Source organism: Oncorhynchus nerka, linkage group LG9b (genome assembly GCF_034236695.1).
Source record: "Oncorhynchus nerka isolate Pitt River linkage group LG9b, Oner_Uvic_2.0, whole genome shotgun sequence".
In the NCBI taxonomy this organism is placed as follows: Eukaryota; Metazoa; Chordata; class Actinopteri; order Salmoniformes; family Salmonidae; genus Oncorhynchus; species Oncorhynchus nerka.
The window spans coordinates 600439-624342 of record NC_088424.1 but is presented as its reverse complement, the minus strand read 5'-3'; the positions used below and the strand labels follow the sequence as shown (position 1 = coordinate 624342).

Genomic DNA, 23904 nt, shown 5'->3' with positions numbered 1-23904 from the left:
CAGTCTGCTGGACACTAGCCAAGCACCCATTAGCGGTAGCAGCTTCTCTCCAGAGTCCTGGCACACGCGATGGGGGCTGCATGGAGGCACGGAGCTTGCTTACACACACACGTCATGGTCTTCCTACCAAGCTTTAAAACATGCTTTATAATAAACAATTAAAAGGGTCATGTACCAGTTATAGATGCGGCGCTAATACACAGAGCCCATGCTTCAGGACCAGGAGTGTTTCCAGATTACCTGACAACGCCAGTAAAAACTCCTGGCCCTATTCTTAGATGTTTTACGCTGATAGCAATCTTCTCTGTCCAACCCCCCCTTCTCTTTCACACACATATGCTAATTAAAATGATAGTGTTGGCATAACTTTCATCAAATATTTAGAGTGAGAAATTAATCTCGCTCATATTTAGCTTGGCAGAGAGCGAGAGAGATTCTCTTCTCACAGTGTTTTCAACAGGGAGAGAGAGAGATGAGAGAATCCTCATGTTTGTGCCACAAACTCCCACAGGACAGGGAAGGCTGAAACATCTGCCACAGCTGTACCGTGTCCCTTCCCCAAAAAGGACTGCCAAGTCCACTCCTCTACTTGGATTCACCCATTCCTCTCTACCTCCTCTGTATTCCTCCTTTTCCTCTTCAAATCAAATCGTATTTGTCTTATGTGCCGAATACAACAGGTGTAGACCTTACAGTGAAATGCTGAATACAACAGGTGTAGACCTTACAGTGAAAATGCTTACTTGCAAGCCCTTAACTATTTTCTTAACTGCATTGTAGGTGAAAACCTGTTGCTTCTACCCTCTACTTTTTTGAACATTCTGTTAAAAATCGCGCAACATTTCAGCGCCCTGCTACTCATGCCAGGAATATAGTATATGCATTTGCTTAGTCTGTGTGGATAGAAAACACTCAGACGTTTATAAAACTGGTTAAAATCACTGCTGTGGCTTTACCAGAACGGCATTTACATCAAAAAGCACAGGAAAAACTGATCACTGAAAATGGGAAAATATATCCATGCGCTACTTGAACCCATTGATAAAGGTGAACCACAATTAATTGACTGAGGTTGCAGTACCTACAGCTTCCACACGGTGTCTAGAGTCTTGTCATTTCCCTTCGAGTTTTTTCTTGGTCAAACACATGCAAGGCACCGTATTTCTTCAGGTCTAGGACCGGATATTTTCGTTGAGTTTCTAGCCGGACATTTTTCCAGACGGACAGCTAATGATCTTTACATCGCCTCCTGATGAATTGTATCGCTTATTAACGTTTACTAATACCTAAAGTTGCATTACAAACCTATTTCGAAGTGTTTTGTGAAAGTTTATCGTCGACTTTTTGAATTTTAAAAAATGACGTTACGTTTTGAAACGATGTTTTTTTCGTTTATCACACAGTCTACATATAACGATATCTTGGCTTTATATGGACCGATTTAATCGAAATAAAGACCCAATAGTGTTTATGGGACATCTAGGAGTGCCAACAAAGAAGATGGTGAAAGGTAATGACTGTTTTCTATTTTATTGTGCGGTTTGTGTAACGCCGAAATGCTAATTATTTTGTTTTACGTCCCCTGCGTGGCTTTTGTTTTGTAGTATATTGGTGCATGCTATCAGATAATAGCTTCTCATGCTTTTTTGCTTTTTAGACTTTGCACTCCGGTAACACTTGCCGTGCGGTAGCAGAGAGAACAGTCCATGACTTAGGTGACGGTAGTCTGACTATTTTTGAGTCTTCCTGACACCACCGCGTATACACTACCAGTCAAAAGTTTGGACACGCCTACTCATTCAAGGGTTATTCTTTATTTTCTACAATGTAGAATAAAGTGAAGACGTCAAAACTATGAAATAACACATGGAAAGTGTTACATTTAAATATATTTTATATTTGAGATTCTTCAAAGTAGAAACCCTTTTATCCCAAATTGTTATGTTACAGCCTTATTCTAAAAAGGGACAAAATCTATACACAACAATACAAAATGAGGAAGCAAAAACAGAAACAATTACATATAAATATCACGTGTACCTAAGTATTCAGACCCTTTACTCAGTACTTTGTTGAAGCACCTTTGGCTGCGATTATATCCTCGATTTCAGTCTTCTTGGCACACCTGTATTTCAGGGAGTTTCTCACATTCTTCTCTGCAGATCTTCTCAAGCTCGGTCAGGTAGGATTATTTTCAAGTCTCTCCAGAGATGTTTGATTGGATTCAAGTCCGGGCTCTGGCTGGGCCACTCCAGGATATTCAGAGACTTGTTCCGAGGCCACTCCTGCGTTGTCTTGGCTGTGTGCTTAGGGTTGTTGTCCTGTTGGAAGGTGAACCTTCACCCCAGTAAAGAATCCTTAGTGGGTTCTCATCAAGGATCTCTGTACTTTGCTCCGTTCATCTTTCCCTCGATCCTGACCAGTCTCCCAGTCCCTGCCTCTGAAAAACACTGTGCTTCACCGTAGGGATGGTGCCAGGTTTCCTCCAGATGTGACACGTGGCCTTCAGGCCAAAAAGTTCAATCTTGGTTTCATCAGACCAGAGAATCTTGTTTCTCATGCTCAGAGTCTCTTTATAGGTGCCTTTTGACAAACCGCAAGCGATCGGTCATGTGCCTTCTACTGAGGAGTGCCTTCCGTCTGGCACTCTACCATAAAGACCTGATTGGTAGAGTGCTGTAGAGACTGTTGTCCTTCTGGAAGATTCTCCCATCGCCACAGAGGAACTCTGGAGCTCTGTCAGAGTGACCATCAGGTTGCTGGTCACACCCCTGACCAAGGCCCTTCTCCCCCGATTGCTCAGTTTGACCAGGCGGTCAGCTCTAGCAAGAGTCTTGGTGGTTCGAAACGTCATCCATTTAAGAAGGATGGAGGACACTGTTCTTGTGGACCTTCCATGCTGCGGACATTTTTTGGTACCCTTCCCCAGATCTGTGACTCGACACAATCCTGTCGCAGAGCTCTACGGACAATTCCTTCGACCTCGTGGCTTGGTTTTCGCTCTGACATGCACTGTCAACTGTGGGACCTTATATAGACAGGTGTGTGTGCGCTTCTCCAAGTCTCATCCAATCAACTGAATATACCATGTGGACTCCAATGAAGTTGGAGAAAGATCAAGGATGAGCAATGGAAACAGGATGCACCCGAGCGCAATTTCGAATCTCATAGCAAAGGGTCTGAAACCTTATATAAGTAATGTTTATTTTTATACATTAGCAAACATTTCTAATAACCTGCTTTCGCTTTGTCATTATGGAGAATTGTGTCTAGATTAATACAAAAAACTGAAATATCACATTTACATTAGTATTCAGACCCTTTACTCAGTACTTTGTTGAAGCACCTTTGGCAGCGATTACAGCCTCAAGTCTTCTTGGGTATGAAGCTACAAAGCCTGGCACACTTGTATTTGGGGAAATTCTCCCATTCTTCTATGCAGATTCTCTCAAGCTCTGTCAGGTAGGATGGGGAGCGTCGCTGCACAGCTATTTTCAAGTCTCTCCAGAGATGTTTGTTCAGATTCAAGTCCGGGCTCCGGCTGGGCCACTCAAGAACATTGAGACTTATCCCGAAGCCACTCCTGCGTTGTCTTGGCTGTGCGCTTAGGGTCATTGTCCTGTTGGAAGGTGAACCTTCACCCCAGTCTGGAGGTCCTGAGCACTCTGGAGCAGGTTTTCATTTTTATTTTTTTTTATTTCACCTTTATTTAACCAGGTAAGCAAGTTGAGAACAAGTTCTCATTTACAATTGCGACCTGGCCAAGATAAAGCAAAGCAGTTCGACACATACAACGACACAGAGTTACACATGGAGTAAAACAAACATACAGTCAATAATACAGTAAAAAAAAAAAAAAAAAAAAAAGTCTATATACAATGTGAGCAAATTAGGTGAGAAGGGAGGTAAAGGCAAAAAAGGCCATGGTGGCAAAGTAAATACAATATAGCAAGTAAAACACTGGAATGGTAGTTTTGCAATGGAAGAATGTGCAAAGTAGAAATAAAAATAATGGGGTGGAAAGGAGCAAAATAAATAAATAAATTAAATACAGTTGGGAAAGAGGTAGTTGTTTGGGCTAAATTATAGGTGGGCTATGTACAGGTGCAGTAATCTGTAAGATGCTCTGACAGTTGGTGCTTAAAGCTAGTGAGGGAGATAAGTGTTTCCAATTTAAGAGATTTTTGTAGTTCGTTCCAGTCATTGGCAGCAGAGAACTGGAAGGAGAGGCGGCCAAAGAAAGAATTGGTTTTGGGGGTGACTTGAGAGATATACCTGCTGGAGCGTGTGCTACAGGTGGGAGATGCTATGGTGACCAGCGAGCTGAGATAAGGGGGACTTTACCTAGCAGGGTCTTGTAGATGACATGGAGCCAGTGGGTTTGGCGACGAGTATGAAGCGAGGGCCAGCCAACGAGAGCGTACAGGTCGCAATGGTGGGTAGTATATGGGGCTTTGGTGACAAAACGGATAGCACTGTGATAGACTGCATCCAATTTGTTGAGTAGGGTATTGGAGGCTATTTTGTAAATGACATCGCCAAAGTCGAGGATTGGTAGGATGGTCAATTTTACAAGGGTATGTTTGGCAGCATGAGTGAAGGATGCTTTGTTGCGAAATAGGAAGCCAATTCTAGATTTAACTTTGGATTGGAGATGTTTGATATGGGTCTGGAAGGAGAGTTTACAGTCTAACCAGACACCTAAGTATTTGTAGTTGTCCACGTATTCTAAGTCAGAGCCGTCCAGAGTAGTGATGTTGGACAGGCGGGTAGGTGCAGGTAGCGATCGGTTGAAGAGCATGCATTTAGTTTTACTTGTATTTAAGAGCAATTGGAGGCCACGGAAGGAGAGTTGTATGGCATTGAAGCTTGCCTGGAGGGTTGTTAACACAGTGTCCAAAGAAGGGCCGGAAGTATACAGAATGGTGTCGTCTGCGTAGAGGTGGATCAGAGACTCACCAGCAGCAAGAGCGACCTCATTGATGTATACAGAGAAGAGAGTCGGTCCAAGAATTGAACCCTGTGGCACCCCCATAGAGACTGCCAGAGGTCCGGACAGCAGACCCTCCGATTTGACACACTGAACTCTATCAGAGAAGTAGTTGGTGAACCAGGCGAGGCAATCATTTGAGAAACCAAGGCTGTCGAGTCTGCCGATGAGGATGTGGTGGTTGACAGAGTCGAAAGCCTTGGCCAGATCAATGAATACGGCTGCACAGTAATGTTTCTTATCGATGGCGGTTAAGATATCGTTTAGGACCTTGAGCGTGGCTGAGGTGCACCCATGACCAGCTCTGAAACCAGATTGCATAGCAGAGAAGGTATGGTGAGATTCGAAATGGTCGGTAATCTGTTTGTTGACTTGGCTTTCGAAGACCTTAGAAAGGCATGGTAGGATAGATATAGGTCTGTAGCAGTTTGGGTCAAGAGTGTCCCCCCTTTGAAGAGGGGATGACCGCAGCTGCTTTCCAATCTTTGGGAATCTCAGATGACACGAAAAGAGAGGTTGAACAGGCTAGTAATAGGGGTGGCAACAATTTCGGCAGATAATTTTAGAAAGAAAGGGTCCAGATTGTCTAGCCCGGCTGATTTGTAGGGGTCCAGATTTTTCAGCTCTTTCAGAACTTCAGCTGAATGGATTTGGGAGAAGGAGAAATGGGGAAGGCTTGGGCGAGTTGCTGTTGGGGGTGCAGTGCTGTTGACCGGGGTAGGAGTTGCCAGGTGGAAAGGATGGCCAGCCGTAGAAAAATGCTTATTGAAATTCTCAATTATGGTGGATTTATCAGTGGTGACAGTGTTTCCTATCTTCAGTGCAGTGGGCAGCTGGGAGGAGGTGTTCTTATTCTCCATGGACTTTACAGTGTCCCAGAACTTTTTAGAGTTAGTGTTGCAGGAAGCAAATTTCTGCTTGAAAAAGCTAGCCTTGGCTTTTCTAACTGCCTTCATCAAGGATCCCTCTGTACTTCACTGCTTTCATCTTTCTTTCAACCCTAAACACCCAGTCCCTGCCGCTGAAAAACATCCCCACAGCATAATGCTGCCACAACGCTTCACCGTAGGGATGGTGCCAGGTTTCCTCCAGACGTGACGTTTGGTATTCAGGCCAAAGCGCTCAATCTTGGTTTCATCAGACCAGAGAATTCAGTTTCTCAGTCCATTTAGGTGCCTTTAAGCAAACTCCAAGCAGGCTGTCATGCGCCTTTTACTGAGGAGTGGCTTCCGTCTGGCAACCCTACCATAAAGGCCTGATTGGTGGAGTGCTGCAGAGATGGGAGAACCTTCCAGAAGGACAACCATCTCCACAGATGAACACTGGAGTTCTGTCAGAGTGACCATCGGGTTCTTGGTCAAGGCCCTTCTCCCCAGATTGCTCAGTTTGGCCAGGTGGCCAAGCTCTAGCAAAAGTCTTGGTAGTTCCAAACGTACATTTTAGGAATGATGGAAGCCACTGTTCTTGGGGACCTTCAATTCTGTAGAAATGTTTTTGTACCCTTTCCCAGATCTGTTCCTCGACACAATCACGTCGTCTCGGAGCTCTACCTGCAATTCCTTCGACATCATGGCTTGGGTTTTGCTTTGACATTATCGTCAACTGTGGGACCGGAATACTTTACGAACGTACTGCAATTGTGCAGGGACTGAACATATACTACGAAGCGGTGGATGGTGTGCAGGCTTCCCGAGTCGGACTAGAAGACCACTCCGAATACCTCTTCTCCACGGGCGGTGTCTTGGAGCAGTCTCAGGGATAGGCTGGGGGGGGGGGGGGGTATGAACAACAGAATCCAATTCAGGAAAGTTGTATTTCTGTTCTGGTGAGTTAACACCTCTGTGATAGTAAAAACGAATGCAAAACCCTCTGGGATAAAGTAAGAAGTAACAAAAAAGAAATACAAATACTGCAATGTTACTAAGGATCTAGAAACAGAGCTGCTATGTCTTTAGGCACAATTAACATCCAATCATGGTTAGGGTCACGTATAAACTTCTGGGAGATTCTGGAGCGGCGCCTGATTGGTGTTTTGTTGATGGTGGTAGAAAACCTAATTATGGGAAAATGGTGTCGCATCCCTCCAATAGAATTCCAGACACATGGAGAATCTAGGCCTATGACGCCATTCTGGTGGCTCAACACCCTATTTAGTAAGACACCATGTATGGCGTTTCCTTTATTTTATCACTTACCTGTATATTGCTGCTTTATCCGTGTTGTTCACCATAGCGGCAAGCGAGGAGGACGTAGAGTACATTATCTGCTTATTACCAACTTGCCTGCTGTGAGATACAGAGCACGACAGAGGAATAACTTTATTGTGATGCTTGGTTCATTCATGTAAAATACGTCGATGTTAATGGGAGATGGGTACACCAAAGGTCACATAACGTCGTAACTCAAGCTAAATAGCAGCCATGTATCCGGACCACAACAAATTCTAATTCTTTGAGAAACTGTGCGAACTAAAGTAGCCCATCGTGCTGAACTACTTTGGGGGCAATAGGCCATAGCAGAAAAGATGAGAAAAGCCAAACAGCTTTTTTGGGAGATACAATGGCTGTCAATTTCTTCATGTTCTGCGTTGCAATCCATTAATCTAATAAGCTCCATACGATTCGTCAACGCGAGAAGCCCTATTACATAAAGTCATTACTGTACTGCCAAGCATTACCATTCACACACACAGAGCCCCAGACACACAAGCATCCCTGGCACCACACTCTACTCTGAAAACACTCCTTTCTGGATCTGCCTAGAACTATAACCTACACACACACTGGGCTACGTGACAGACATACACATGGCTCTCCCGTCTCACAATCATGACCGTCTCTCACTCACACGGCTCTCCAAAGTCCTGAACACAGTCCCCACCACACACTGGCTGACAGTCATGAGCTAGGTGAATCATTGAGGTTATGATAAGGGGGTGAGTGAGGTCTCAGTGTGTGTGTGTGTGTGTGTGTGTGTGTGTGTGTGTGTGAGAACCGGCTGGCTGACGCACATTCCTGGGCACCAGAGAGGGGACCCCATCAGTAGCAAAGCACCAGACAGATTCAGCCCACTGATCACAGACACACACACTGGGGCTCTGTGGCGAGAGTAACGCAGGACACACACGGCTCCCTGTCTGACAGACGCTCTCCCCGCTCACATAAATTACCCAGACACACGACATTGTGCCTGTCCCACCCCACTGTTCACGACACTGGGGCTCTGAGCATCACTGGATGGGATGAAGGCACATGATACAATGACGCACACGTAATACATACAGTGGCTGCCTGCGTCTCAGCCAAAGCCCACTGGGCGTAACATTAGTTTCCCAATACAGACACTGGACCTCAGAGAGCAGAGTCCCTCTGTCCCTCCACCCACCCTCTTCTCCATCCCCACCATCTTTCCTTTCTCTGCTCTGGAAGCTCACCCCAGTCAGAGCATTCACTTCACCCACTTCAAATCAACACACAGAGCCATCAGAGAATTCCAGGGGATTTCTGGGAAAACTCAGTTGTTGGCTTCCTCCTACACACAGTCTACAGACTCCCATGGGGACAAGCAAACACACGGTGTACTAAGACACACACGCCAACAAGCAGAGACAAGCAAACACCCACACAAACAGGAGCAGATCCACACACACACACACACACACGACATCCCAGTGGCAGACAGACATTCATGAGGACTTCATAACAGTGAGTCAAGTGTGCTAAAACAACAGCTGCTGCTAGCTTAATTCATACATCTCAGTTCCAACAATCTAAACATCACTTGTTGGCAGTGCTCAAAATGTGCATCTATTTTTTTAATGTCACATCTTATATCAATTCCAGAACAAACAAAAAAATATGAACTCTAGAAATCACACACCACTATGGAGGACAACTAGCTTTCCCATCTCTACATTTCTCTCCACCAAAACAATTGCATTTGTCTAAGGGTATCTACCTTCCTTGTTGTTTCACAGTAAATTGAAAGCATCCCGATCACAAGCATCTGGGGTTTCCCCTGATTGATTCAGGATGTGACCTCAAATAAATCCACATATTTCTCAATATATATCATGGGAGCAAATTGATGCATGGCTTGTCGCCCCATATATGGCTCTACTTCCCCAGCTCGTTTATTGTGCCTTCGTGCTCATTTAGATGCTATAGACTGAAAAGTTCAAAGCCCTCATGTTTCATTCTGTTGCCCCATCTCTCCCCCTTTCGCCTTCTGTAAAAGGCAGAATTTCATTATTCTGATGGTCATGCCTTGGCATATAAATAAATCAGAGAGACCCCCCCCCTCCCCGCTAACACACCCACAGACCTAGGCCTACTCAAAAACATGCATACGTAAGTGCACAAAACATGCAGAAACATTAAGGCGCACACAGGCGTTCACACAAAAACACCATTGCGCACACAGACACGTGTAAACGCATGAAGGCGCGTCACATCTTCAAAAACGGGTCTTTAGCCGAGGCTTTCAGCCACTACTGTACACCGGCAGCCATTTCTTTAACACTACCACCAGGAGAGCTTTCAACATTCTTTCTACTTTCTCAGCAGTTAAGCTTGAAAGCCCACTTTCAACTGTCTAAAAGCATTTTTCAGGCACTGAAAACACTTTTAAACGGGTGCTTTGAACAGGCTTCGAGATTCTCAGAGCTAGACCATTGCGGTTCCAATCCGTGATATTCAACAGCACCAAAATGGTAAATGTGAACGGTTCGGTTAAAACCGTTCTGGATAACAAATGGGCTGCTTTGAACAAGGCCTTAATTCAGGAAAAGACCAACATAAGCCACTGCGGCACAAAATATTCGTAACAGTCATCTGATGTGCGCAGTGGTATGAAAACTACAGGTTTAACAAACCTTACAACCTGACAACTTCAAAGAAAGGTCAGTGTGTGTGTGTGTGTGTGTGTGTGTGTGTGTGTGTGTGTGTGTGTGTGTGGTGAGAATCCCCAGGTCTTCCTCTGGTCTCAGACACCAAGGGGCTCGTCTAGCAAGAACAAACACAGCAAACTTTACAGGGGCTTTTTTCCTTTCGGTTTCCACCCAGCAACAGACAAACATTCCATGTTGTAATATCAGATATTACTCTGTAGGGGGGTTTAAACAAGTCTTTCAAAGAGACCGTTTAAACTGAGACCAGAGGAAGACATGGCGATTTTCACCACGTGTTGAGAAATATATTATATGAAGTTAAAATGGTTAGACTTCTGTAATGAGGTCTTGTGAGGACTAATTTAAAGAAAATGGTATCCAGGTACAAGATAAAAGCCTCACAAAGTTACTGTGTCGTGGTCACAGGGCCTCGGGGACTGCTGGATTTCTCAAGGACTCAGCACTTCAATAAATTGACAGCATTACTCATTATGAAGAGGGGCCATTGAAAATAAAATAACCGGTAAAAGAAAAATGTCCTCTCACTGTCAACTGCGTTTATTTCAGCAAACATGTATAAATATTTGTATGAATATAACAAGATTCAACAGACATACACTGAACAAGAAAATCAACAGCAGTGCATCTCCTCCTCGTGGACTGCACCAGATTTGCCAGTTCTTGCTGTGAGATGTTACCCCACTCTTCCACCAAGGCCCCTGCAAGTTCCCAGACATTTCTGGGGGGGGCCTCACCCTCACATCCGGTGATGTGCTCAATGGGATTGAGATCCGGGTTCTTCGCTGGCCATGGCAGAACACTGACATTCCGGTCTTGCAGGAAGTCACGCACGGAACAAGGAGTATGGCTGGTGGCATTGTCTGCAGGAAGGGTACCACAAGAGGGGGGATTTTTTTCCCCTGTAACGCACAGCGTTGAGATTGCCTGCAATGATAAGCGCAGTCCGATGATGCTGTGGCACACCGCCCCAGACCATGATGGACCCTCCACATCGATCCCACTCGAGTACAGGCCTCGGTGTAACGCTCATTCCTTCGACGATAAACGTGAATCCGACCATCATCCCTGGTGAGACAAAACCTTGACTCATTAGCGAAGAGCACTTTTTGCCAGTCCTTTCTGCCCATAGGCAGTGATGTCTGGTGAGGACCTGCCTTACAAGCCCTCAGTCCAGCCTCTCTCAGCCTATTGCGGACAGTCTGAGCACTGAAGGGGGGGATTTTGCGTTCCTGGTGTATCTCGGGCAGTTGTTGCCATCCTGTACCTGTCCCACAGGTGTGATGGTCAGATGCACCGATCCTGTGCAGGTGTTGTTACACGTGGTCTGCCACTGCGAGGACGATCAGCTGTTCGTTCTGTCTCCCTGTCTTCGATGTCTCACAGCACAGACATTGCAATTTATTGCCCTGGCCACATCTGCAGTCCTCATACCTCCTTGAAGCATACCTAGCACGTTCACACAGATGAGCAGGGACCCTGGGCATCTTTCTTCTGGTGTTTTTCAGAGTCAGTAGAAAGGCCTCTTTAGTGTCCTAAGTTTTCATAACTGTGACCTTAATTGCCTACAAGCATGGGAAACTATGTGTAAAAAATCTTTACAATGAAGATCTGTGAAGTTAGTTATTTGGATTTTTATGAATTATCTTTGAAAGACAGGGTCCTTTCTTTTTTTTTCCAGAGAATACACAGAAAGTATTCAGACCCCTTCACTTTTTCCATGCTGTTACGTTACAGCCTTATTCTAAAATGGGTTTAATTTAAAAGAATATTCCTCAATCTACACACAATGATAAAGCGAACAGTTTTAGAAATGTTAGCAAATGTATTAAATAAAAAACATGTACCTTATTTACACATGTTTCTACAACTTGATTGGAGTCCACCTGTGGTAAATTCAATTGATTGATCTAGAAGAAAAATAAACACACACCTATTTAGGTGAGGTGCTGGTTGGCAGAGTAGAAAACTTGAAAATAAAAAAAAAGCCGCACACTCTAAGAGCTCAGATGCCAAAATGTAATTACCAACGTTTCGACAGTCAAGCTGTCTTCATCAGGGTGTAGTCACAAACACTGCGGAATGACTCGTTTATATTGTCATAAGACACAGGTGTCTGTAATCATGGCCAAGAGTGGCCTAATATCATTGGTTAATTATCAAATATTAAAATGGCATACAAACAAATGGATAGCATATTTTCAGAAATTCATTTTAGACTACACAAGCTTACAAAACAATTACAATGGCAAAGTCACAATAATCAAAGAATGGCTTCAGATCAAAGTCTACGTTGAGACGGAAGGGCGCAAGGGTCTTTAAATTAAAGATCCAGGCAGCCTCTAGTTTTAACAATAAATTATCAAGGTCACCCCCTCTCCTAGGGAGGGTGACATGTTCGATGCCAATATAACGCAGATGAAATCGAGTGGCCTGCCTCCAAGAAGTGGACCGCAACTGGGTAAGTCAAGTTTTTACACCCAATGGTGCTACGATGCTCTGAGATACGTACTTTTAATTTGCGCTTTGTTTTACCTACATAATTTACCACAAGGACAAGTTATAAGATAAATAACTGCCTTAGTGGAGCACATAATAACACCTTTGATTGGGATCGATTTCCCTGTTTGTGGGTAAAGGATCTACATTCAAGTGCCATTGCATTGAGCACAGCCATTACACTTGTAATTTCCATCCAGTAGGGGCGCAAATAGACGTTGTTCAGGAATATCTTGGGGTGGTAAATCAGAGTGTACCAATTGGTCTCTGAGATTTATACCCTGATGAAGACAGCATGGCTGTCGAAACGTTGGTAATTCAATTTTTGCATCTGAGCTCCTAGAGTGTGCGGCTCTCTTTTATTTTCAAATTCAATTGATTGGACATGATTTGTAAAAGGCACACACCTGTCTATATAATGTCACATAGTTGACAGTGCATGTCAGTGCAAAAACACGACACAGGATTGTGTCGGGGCACAGATCTGGGGAAGGGTACCAAAACATTTCTGCAGCATTGAAGGTCCAAGAACAGTGGCCTCCATTTTTAAATAGAAGTTTGGAATCACCAAGACTCCCTAGATGGTCACTGACAGAGCTCCAGGTGGGAGAACCTCCCAGAAGGACAACCATCTCTACAGCACTCCACCAAATCAGGCCTTTATGGTACAGTGGCCAGACGGAAGTCACTCCTCAGCAAAAAGGCACATGACAGCCCGCTTGGAGTTTGCCAAAATGCACCTAAAGAATTCAGAGCATTAGGAACAAGATTATCTGGTCTGATGAAACCAAGATTGAACTATTTGGCTTGAATGTCAAGCGTCACATCTGGAGGAAACCTGGCACCATCCCTACGTTTTTCAGCGGCAAGGAATGGGAGACTAGGCAGGATCGAGGGAAAGATGAACAGAGCAAAGTACAGAGATCCTTGATGAGAACCTGTAAGGATCTGACTGGGGTGAAGGTTCACCTTCCAACAGGACAAATGACCCTAAGCACACAGCCAAGACAACGCAGGAGTGGCTTCAGGACAAGTCTCAATGTGCTCGAGTAGGCCAGCCAAAACCCGGACTTGAACCCATTCGAACAGCTCTCGAAAGACCTGAAAATAGCTATGCAGCGACACTCCTCATCCAACCTGACAGAGCTAGAGAGGATCTGCAGAGAAAAATGGGAGAAACTCCCCAGATACAGGTGTGCCAAGCTTGTAGCGTCATACCCAAGAAGACTCGAGGCTGTAATCACTGCCAAAGGTGCTTCAACAAAGTACTGAGTAAAGGGCTGAATACTTAAATGTGATACAAGTTTTTCTTTTTTATATAAATTTGCAAACATTACTAAAAACTTGTTTTTGCTTTGTCGTTATGGGGTATTATGTTTAGATGCTGAGGATTTGTATTTTTTATTTAATCAATTTTAGAATAAGCCTAATGTAAAAAAATGTAATCAAGGGGTGTGAATACTTTCCGAATGCACTGTATACTGTGTGTGCAAGGGAGACAGCCGGGCATTCGTGCAGTCGAGTCCATTTCGGCCATAACATGGACTCTTAACAATGTGATTAAACTCTGTTACTCCTTGCTGAAACAAGCAAATCAATCTTCGGCTGCCCTGGCAACATCCCGCATAGAACGGGCTTGGAACTTCTAATTCTGTCAATTTGACAGGTAAACGCTTGGGTACACTCGCAAAGGCTGCCTGGTATTTCCATTCAATTTCCACGTTAAAGCAGAATATTCATTCAAATGATTTTAACTGGATGTGGCTGATGTTAACTTAGTAATGTCAGTTGAATAAATACATAATTTACTTCCTGCTTTTCTCCTATGGGTACACACGCAATGACCGCTAGTCCACCCACTATGCCATCATTGACTTGAATGGGGATGCTCATTATCTTTTTTCTATGGCAGCACATAGTCAGGAGCGGAGGAGAAAAATGTGCAACCATCACCCAAAAGTCCATGACCATCACAGCCCTAGATATAAGACCCCCACAGAAGTCCTCACGTGTTTTTAATCCTTCGTCATTTGGAATTGATATACTGCTTCTATCCTATCAGACAATGTGTTATATCTCAAAGTGGTACGGCTGTATGCGTTATCAAATTAAAACGTGACATATCAACAGTGCAGTAAACAAAGAACCCTGTTCATTGCGATGCTAAATGACTTCAGTGTCCACACTCCCTCTTTATGGGTAGATAATGACAGAACAAGATACTGTAGGCAGATATGGTTCTGTTTGGCGTCTGTATCTGCCCTCTGATGTTCTGAACAGTAATTGTAGCTATTCCAGGAAAGCATCCTATTATGACGCAATGCAAAGTCCCACCCACCCTTCAAAGCAGGCTTCCCAAACTTATTTGGTCCACAAGGTCTGAGAAAAAAAAAAAAGGTTTTGTCCCAAGTCTCTTTTTGGACATAAAAAAAAAGAAATTCTAAAAAGACCAGCAAATCAGCTCCAAGTGACTTATTTTGGAAAGCTGTTCCAAAGTACTTGCACGCATAACTGAGTGATATACAGATATATATTTAAGCAAGGTTTGAAATGTTTGTCCAATATTACAGCTGTTTGGTTAGAGCGTTGGACTAGTAACCGAAAGGTTGCAAGTTCAAATCCCCGAGCTGACAAGGTACAAATCTGTCGTTCTGCCCCTGAACAGGCAGAACAAATTCTTATTTTCAATGACAGCCTAGGAATAGTGGGTTACACTGTTCCTAGGCAGTCATTGAAAATAAGAATTTGTTCTTAACTGCCTTGCCTAGTTAAATAAAAGGTCAAATAAAATACAAATGATTTGTAAATATGTTTCCGGGTCCCTGACCATCCACTCAAGAAATTGGCCAGGGGCTGAAACTAGTTGATGATCCCAGCTTTAAAGACCTCCTTTCCTCATCTGCTCTCCTTCGTGATCACTTTGGTTGAAAGGACCTCCTACCATGCTGCTTCTAATATCCTGGCAAATCAGCAGTAATGAGCATTTTTCTATATCATTGTATTACCATCTTATACAATGATGAATTGCAAAATACCTCTACTTATTAGTTCCTGTGAGAGATAGCAGAGAGGAGAGGGGTTGAAAAAAAAGGAGGACACTTACGATCCAGTCCGTTGGCGTATCTCATGCTGATCTCACAGTGGCCCCACACAGCACTGACAATCGGGTACAGCTTCTTCCCCTTCAGGCCTCTGAATGCCACACCGAGGTACTGTCCGTCCACCATGAAACTCAACGTGCCCTCGTCCATATCCAACACCACTAGAAGAGCGTCCGGCAATACGAAAGCTTCCTCAGGCTCTAAGAAACACGGATAAGAAGGTAGGGAAACCTGGGCCCGGTTCTTACTGTCGTGGTACAGTCGGTTCCTGCCCAAGTCCCACCCCCAGGACTCAGAGTCACTGCCTACTAGTGCCGTGTAGCCGACAGAGTGTAAGGGGGCGTCGGACGTGGCTACTCCCACCACAGCGTGTGTCCCTCGCTGTCTCGCCGGCCAGTGGATCCACCAGACGTGGAGCCCCCGCGTATAGCCCACTCTGCCGCGGATGCAGTCGGTGCTCTGCGCTACAGGATGGCGGTGGAAGGTCAGTTTATCCTCCTCCTTGATAAAAACGTTGAGCGAGCGGTCCTCCGGGTTCCAGGCATGGTGGAGCTGGAGGTCAGGGGGCGCGGGGGGCATGTCCAGCAGCAGGTCCAGCCGCGGCGGCTTGTAGAAGTCAGGGCCCCGCAGCTCGGGGTGGAGGTGCCGGCGGTGGGTCGACGGGCGGAAGGAGGGCGAGCCACCCTCGCCACGACTGTCCACTGACTTGACGCCGCCAGAGATCTTCTGACCCATGGTGTTGGCGAGAAAGGGGGAGAGGGGCAGGGAGGAAGGTTTTAGTTTGGGTCGGTTTCGGTCCTCTGTCGCCCCGGCGTTACTTCATTAAAGCAGATTTTTCGGTGCAGTAACCAGGGGAACCACAGGGAGCAGTGATGACGCACTCCTGTCGGTGGCCGACTCCACAACGCCGCTTTCAAAAGGGGGCCGCCAACGACACTCCTGAGAGGAGAAAGCAGAGAGAGAGGAATGTGAGTGCATGTAAGGGTACGTTACAGCTTATGACTGCTCTGTTCTGGCCCAAATCGCTGCCTCCTTGCAAAACACACTAAAAAAAAAGTTCTAGAGACCAGAGAGAGAACGAGAGCTATAACAAAAACACACCAAAAGTGAGATACTTCCCCTAGAGTAGAACTGCGAGGACACTAATGCTCCTTTAGATAATACATTTTCAATAAACGCCTTCTAGAAAAGCAGCAGAGTCTGCAAAAAAAAAAACATTTATTTTCAATATATTGCTCTCAGAGTTTACAAAACCCCGCAAAAAAAAAAAAGAAAAAAAAGAAAGTTTAAACAAAATCCCTCCTTGCTGCAGCGTCATTGATCCATGGTGATGTGAAAAAGAACACTCTGTGAACTAGATAATGGAAGATTGGCTGATAAGCTAAAAATACTAGGGCCCTATGTAACAATAGCAGGCAGTTCCTGTTTGGGACACACACTTCCTGTTCAACTGAAATGACACATTATCTTCCAGGAATGAAGGATAGCTATTCCTGAACACAGGGAAAGGGACACTCATACCAGACTGACACACCGCTTGGGGGTAGACACACACACACCAGCTGTGTGTGTGTGTAATATTATATAGTACTGTACACACAGATGATAGACTGAAATACCAGGTCTACTGTTGCCATGTAAGCTAATATCCAGACACAAATGCAGTACTGTACAACATAACACTCACAGAGTGAGGTCAGCAACTGCCTGAGAGAGAGAGAGAGGTCTGCCTGTGTAAGTTAACAGGAAGGGGGGTGACCAGACGGCCAGACAGCCACACAGCTGTGAGTCCTGCCCCCCCCCCCTCCCCTCCCTCTCTTGGTCTTCCTCCCATTAAATGAGAAGAGGAATGAGGTCATGAGAGTTGGCAGTGTGTGTGTGGCACCAGAGAGTTCAGTTCCCAGCAGGGAGTGTGTGTCTGTGTCGGTGTGTCCAATTAACTGTTCCGAGTGTGTCATAAGTGGGCAGGTGGGTTAGGGCTGGGTTCTTATGGAAGTTTCTGGGAGAATGTCATTAGCTACTCAGTAACTGTAGCCAAACTGTAGTCGTGTGTGTGTGTGTGTGTGTGTGTCTAGGTGTAGTTCTGTACAAGTGTCTTTCTCCGTATTGTATTATCTGAGTCTATGGCTCCGTTTACACAGGTAGCCCAATACTGATATTTTCCCAAATAATTGGCAAAACAGCTGATCTGACTGGTCAAAAGCCAAATTAGTGGGGGATAAAAATACAGAATTGGCCTGCCTGCGTTTACCCCTTTGTGTTATTGTATGTGTGTACCCCCTTTGTGTTATTGTGTGTGTGTACACACTAGAAGTCGACCGATTATGATTTTTCAACGCCGATACCAATTGGAGGACCAAAAGAGCCGATACAGATTACAAAATGGGCCAATTTTTTATTTCTAATGACAATTACAACAATACTGAATGAACACTTATTTTAACTTAATATAATACATCAATAAAATCAATTTAGCCTCAAGTAAATAATGAAACCTGTTCAATTTGGTTTAAATAATGCAAAAACTAAGTGTTGGAGAAGAAAGTAAAAGTGCAATATGTGCCATGTAAGAAAGCTAACTTTTAAGTTCCTTGCTCAGAACATGAGAACATATGAAAGCTGGTGGTTCCTTTTAACATGAGTCTTCAATATTCCCAGGTAAGAAGTTTTAGGTTGTAGGAATTATAGGACTATTTCCCTCTATACCATTTGTATTTCATTAACCTTTGACTATTGAATGTTCTTATAGGCACTTTAGTATTGCCAGTGTAACAGTATAGCGTCCGTCCCTCTCCTCGCTCATACCTGGGCTCGAACCAGGAACACAACGACAACAGCCACCCTCGAAGCAGCTTTACCCATGCAGAGCAAGGGGAACAACTACTCCAAAAGCTCAGAGCGAGTGACGTTTGAAACGCTATTAGCACGCGGTAACTAGCTAGCCATTTCACTTCGGTTACACCAGCCTCATCTCGGGAGTTGATAGGCTTGAAGTCATAAACAGCGCAGTGCTTGACGCACAACATAGAGCTGCTGGCAAAACGCACGAAAGTGCTGTTTGAATGAATGTTTAAGCACCTGCTTCTGCCTACCACCGCTCAGTCAGATCAGATACTTGTATGCTCAGTCAGATTATATGCAACGCGGGACACACTTGTAATATCTAGTAATATCATAAATCATGTGTAGTTAACTAGTGATTGATTGTTTTTTATAAAATAAGTTTAATGCTAGCTAGCAACTTCGGTCGACCTCGAGTGTACACAGCATGTCCATTCCTCCCATTTCCCCCAGATGGCTCCTCTACATCAAGCTCAGCTGGCCTAGACCCAGTCTGGGAGGGCATGTGGGTGGTAACCTATGCATTACGGCTTCCTCAAGGGGGTGCTTGACCTCTGACCTGCAACACCACATTACCCCTCTGAAGGGGGCTAGACCCAGAGGTTGCAGTGAAGAGCTGCAACATACCAGCTGTTTCCATTTAGATCCTACCATCCCGTTTGAGTTAGACCGCTCTCCCTCTCGTTGTCACCCATCTCTGGCACACTCCCTCGCTCCCCCCAGCCTTCTGACGACTTATTTAGGAGAGTCTGCTCTTCTCTGTCATCATCCCTTCCTTTAGCTGGGCTAGACAGGTATGGCAGTTAGGGGAGCAGAAAGGACAGCATATAGGATGGGAAAGACCTAAATAATATTTTTTCTTTCTTGAGGGAGACAGAAAAGCATGATGAAATGGGGGTATATGAAGAGAAAGCAAGAGAGCGCGAGCAAGAGAACGCAAGACAGAGCGAGAACGAGAAGCCACAGACCAACAGAGAAAGTCACTGAAAAAGACAGAACCAAACAAAGCGATGTATAACATGGGTGGGGGTGACTTGGCTACCTTCCCTCTAACAACGCTTTAAAAAAAATCAGTTGCATAATGCGTGTATAAAATCATTGCTCGGTCCCTTCTGCCTCAGAGCCATGCTTTCATGCATATCCAAAATGCTCTGACTGGGGAGACGGGCTTTGATGTGACACACACACGCAATCTCACTCTCAGACACAGCTCCTTCACACGGACATTATTTTTGCCACAGTAGAGTCATTACCTCAGAACAGCTACACACAAACACAAGATGGAGGACTTCTAGGGAAAACTCATAATGTTTGGGAAATTACCAAAAAGATCACGGTCTGTCGGCTTCACAGGAGGAATAACCCAGACCAGCCTGTTAACGGGAATCCAAAACAGTGTGTTTAAACAGACCAACACATACCTAGCAACCCTGGTTCCAATTAGTGCTGCGTGTGTTGCTATGAAGTGTGAACTGCAGTGGAGAGTAAAGCCTTTACAAACTATTCGAAACAACCGTTAGCGTCTACATAATTGAGAATCATTTCTAGTGAGGATATGCCAGCGGTAGGTAGATTGTACGCAGGATGTTATTATTCAGAGTACATCAAAATAGACAGAATTCCACAGGATGATTAATCTTTAACCTCTTGCTTCTACTCGGGATGCTTGCGTCCCAACTAGAGCTCTGGAAATGCAAATGCGCTACGCTAAATGCTAATAGTATTAGTTAAAACTCAAAAGTTCATTAAAATACACATGCAGGGTATCGAATTAAAGCTACACTCGTTGTGAATCCAGGCAACAAAGTCAGATTTTTAAAATGCTTTTCGGCGAAAGCATGAGAAGCTATTATCTGATAGCATGTAACACCCCAAAAGACCCGCAGGGGACGTAAACAAAATAATTAGCATTTCGGCGTTACACAAACCGCACAATAAAATAGAAAACATTCATTACCTTTCACCATCTTCTTTGTTGGCACTCCTAGATGTCCCATAAACACTATTTGGGTCTTTATTTCGATTAAATCGGTCCATATAAAGCCTAGATATCGTTATATGTAGACTGTGTGATAAACGAAAAAAACATAGTTTCAAAACGTAACGTCATTTTTTTAAATTCAAAAAGTCGACGATAAACTTTCACAAAACACTTCGAAATACGTTTGTAATGCAACTTTAGGTATTAGTAAACGTTAATAAGCGATACAATTCATCAGGAGGCGATGTAAAGATCATTAGCTGTCAGTCTGGAAAAATGTCCGGCTAGAAACTCAACGAAAATATCCGGTCCTAGACCTGAAGAAATACGGTGTCCTGCATGTGTTTGACCAAGAAAAAACTCAAAGGGAAATGACAAGACTCTAGACACCGTGTGGAAGCTGTAGGTACTGCAATCTCAGTCAATTAATTGTGGTTCACCTTTATCAATGGGTTCAAGTAGCGCATGGATATATTTTCCCATTTTCAGTGATCAGTTTTTCCTGTGCTTTTCGATGTAAATGCCGTTCTGGTAAAGCCACAGCAGTGATTTAACCAGTTTTATAAACGTCTGAGTGTTTTCTATCCACACAGACTAAGCAAATGCATATACTATATTCCTGGCATGAGTAGCAGGGCGCTGAAATGTTGCGCGATTTTTAACAGAATGTTCAAAAAAGTAGAGGGTCGACTTAAGAGGTTAAGAGATAAGGAAGGATACTAACGGGGGCCGTTGAACCTATTAAGCAAAGGAGAAAACGGCGGGAGAGCTCTCAATCTATCCATTTATTTCCATCCTTCTCCCTCCAACTTTCCCTGTCAGTTTATTTAGCCACTCTCCCTCCAGTCACCACTCCAAAATTCTACATACGCCAGCCATACTCAGGCGGAACACTGTCCGGATCCAGAACGGACTCAATACGCGGGGTCACAGCTTTCTTTTAAAGAACCCAGTAGAATGCACAAGGTGCCATTTTGCAATCAACTATTTATTTAACTAGGCAAGTCAGTTAAGAACAAATTCTTATTTACAAATGATGGCCCATCAAAAAAGGCCTCTTGCAGGGACAGAGGCCTGGCATTAAAAATAAATAAGTAAATAAAGAACACACATCACAACACTACATAAAGAGAGACCTAACATAGCAAGGCAGTTACACATAACACAGCATGGTAGCAACACAACATGGTACAAACATTATCGGGCACAGACAACAGCACAAAGGGCAAGAAGGTAGAGACAACAATACATCACATAAAGCAGCCACAACTGTCAGTAAGAGTGTCCATGATTGAGTCTTTGAATGAAGAGATTGAGATAAAACTGTCCAGTTTGAGTGTTTGTTGCAGCTCGTTCCAGTCGCTAGCTGCAGCGAACTGAAAAGACGAGACCCAGTGATGTGTATGCTTTGGGGACCTTTAACAGAATGTGACTGGCAGAACGGGTGTTGTATGTGGAGGATGAGAGCTGCAGTAGATATCTCAGGGGGGAGTGAGGCCTAAGAGGGGTTTATAAATAAGCATCAACCAGTGGGTCTTGCGATGGGTATACAGAGATGACCAGTTTACAGAGGATTATAGAGTGCAGTGATGTGTCCTATAAGGAGCATTGGTGGCAAATCTGATGGACGAATGGTAAAAAACATCTAGAGAGCACACTTACCTGCTGAGCTATAAATTACGTCTCTGTAATCTAGCATGGGTAGGATGGTCATCTGAAGCAGGGTTAATTTGGCAGCTGGGGTGAAAGAGCAGCGATTACAAGGAAACTGCAAGTCTAGATTTAACTTCAGCCTGCAGCTTTGATATATGCTGAGAAGGACAGTGCACCGTCTAGCCATAATCCCAAGTACTTGTACGAGGTCATTACCTCAAGCTCTAAACCCTCAGAGATAGTAATAACACCTGTGGGAAGAAGGGCATTCTTCTTACCAACCACATGACCTTTGTTTTGAGGTGTTCAGAACAAGGTTAAGGGCAGAGAAAGCTTGTTGGACACTAAGAAAGCTTTGTTGTAGAGCGTTTAACAAAAAAATCTAGGGAGGGGCCAGCTGAGTATTAGACTATCTTCTGCATATAAATGGAAGAGAGCTTCCTACTGCCTAAGCTATGTTATTGATGTAAATTAAGAAGAGCATGGGGCCTAGGATTGAGCCTTGGGGTACTGCATTGGTGACAGGCAGTGGCTGAGACACTGCACTCTTGAGGTAGCTAGCAAACCAGGCCAAAGACTCCTCAGACACATCAATACTCCTTAGCCGGCCCACAAGAACAAAATGTTCTACCGTATCAAAAGCTTTGGCCAAGTCAAAAATAGCAGCCCAACATTGCTTAGAATCTAGGGCAATGGTGACATCATTGAGGACCTTTAAGGTTGCAGTGACACATCCATAACCTGAGTGGAAACCAGATTGCGTACCCGAGAGAATACTATAGACCTCAAGAAGCCAATCAGTTGATTATTGACAAGTTTTTCCAACACTTTTGATAAACATGGAAAAATAGAAATAGGCCTATAACAGTTAGGATCAGCTTGATCTCCCCTTTAAATAAAGAACCAACCGTGGCTGCCTTCCAAGCAATGGGAACCTCCCCAGAAAGGCGAGACATGTTAAAAAGGTTGGAGAAAGGCTGGCGATGGTACGGGCAGCAACCTTAAAGAAGTTTAAGGAGCTCCTTTAGCACCTCGTCCAAGTGACCGCCTGCAGGGAGAAACTTTGTAGCGGGGCAGGGGGATAAAAAAAAAAATTTAAAAGAGGGAGAAGCGTCGGGGATAGTCGCATTAGAAGGGGTGGGAGATGAGGAAATGTTGGACGGGCAGGGAGGCATGGCTGAGTCAAATAGGAATCCTGGCTTAATGAAGTGGTAATTGAAGAGCTCAGCCATGTGCTTCTTGTCAGTAACAACCACAACATTTAGGGACACGGGCAGCTGTGAGGGTTTCTTCTCCTGGTCTTTAACCGTTTCCCAGAACTTCTTGGGGTTAGACCCACAGAGAGAGCACTGCTCCTTAAAGTAACCAACTTTGGCCTCCCGGATAGCCAGTGCACTTATTTCTCATTTGCCTGAACTAGAGCCAGTCAGCCTGAGTACGTGTCCAAGTGTCTTCGACAGAGGGATTGATTCTATACCATTTTTGTTGTAACTAGACCATGTCAGCTAACATTCTTTAGCATGGTAGTTAAGTTAACATATCTAAACCTTGTAGTTATCATGGGCAGATTATGTGCCCATGGGCCTAGACCCACAGGGGTCCCCATTGATTTGGTTGCAATGTTTGAGCCACTCATATGAACACAGAAGAGACATCACAAAATGAAAAAAATATTATATATTTTTTTCTTTTACTTGCAGGAAATAAAAGTTTTTTAAAACGGCTAAATATACACGCTGCCAACAAGAGGGGCATGAACAAAACAATGTGAACATACACTAGATGTCTGCCAGGGTCTCTATATTGAAGCCAACACGGTTATCTTGGCACTCCCCCACCTTGTAAAAAAATATTTTGGAAGCTATAGAAATGCATTTATTAATGTCTACACACGTTTTTGACCAGTATATATTCTATTACAGATGCCTTAAAT

General features: G+C 44.3%; 1 protein-coding gene across 4 annotated transcripts in view; it reads right to left on the bottom strand.

Annotated features, from left to right (window-relative positions):
• The window catches only part of LOC115114240 (SPRY domain-containing SOCS box protein 4-like), a 118464-nt gene that overhangs the window by 36840 nt on the left and 57720 nt on the right, over positions 1 to 23904 (bottom strand). For 3 of the 4 annotated variants that reach the window (XM_029642321.2, XM_065013246.1, XM_029642322.2), the window contains one exon: positions 15499 to 16435. In XM_029642321.2, the coding sequence (XP_029498181.1) occupies positions 15499 to 16231 (733 nt within the window). In that variant the 5' untranslated portion in view covers positions 16232 to 16435. Of the gene's footprint in view, positions 1 to 11743; positions 11807 to 15498; positions 16436 to 23904 lie in introns of all 4 variants that reach the window. The other variant, XM_065013247.1, reaches the window with a different exon arrangement.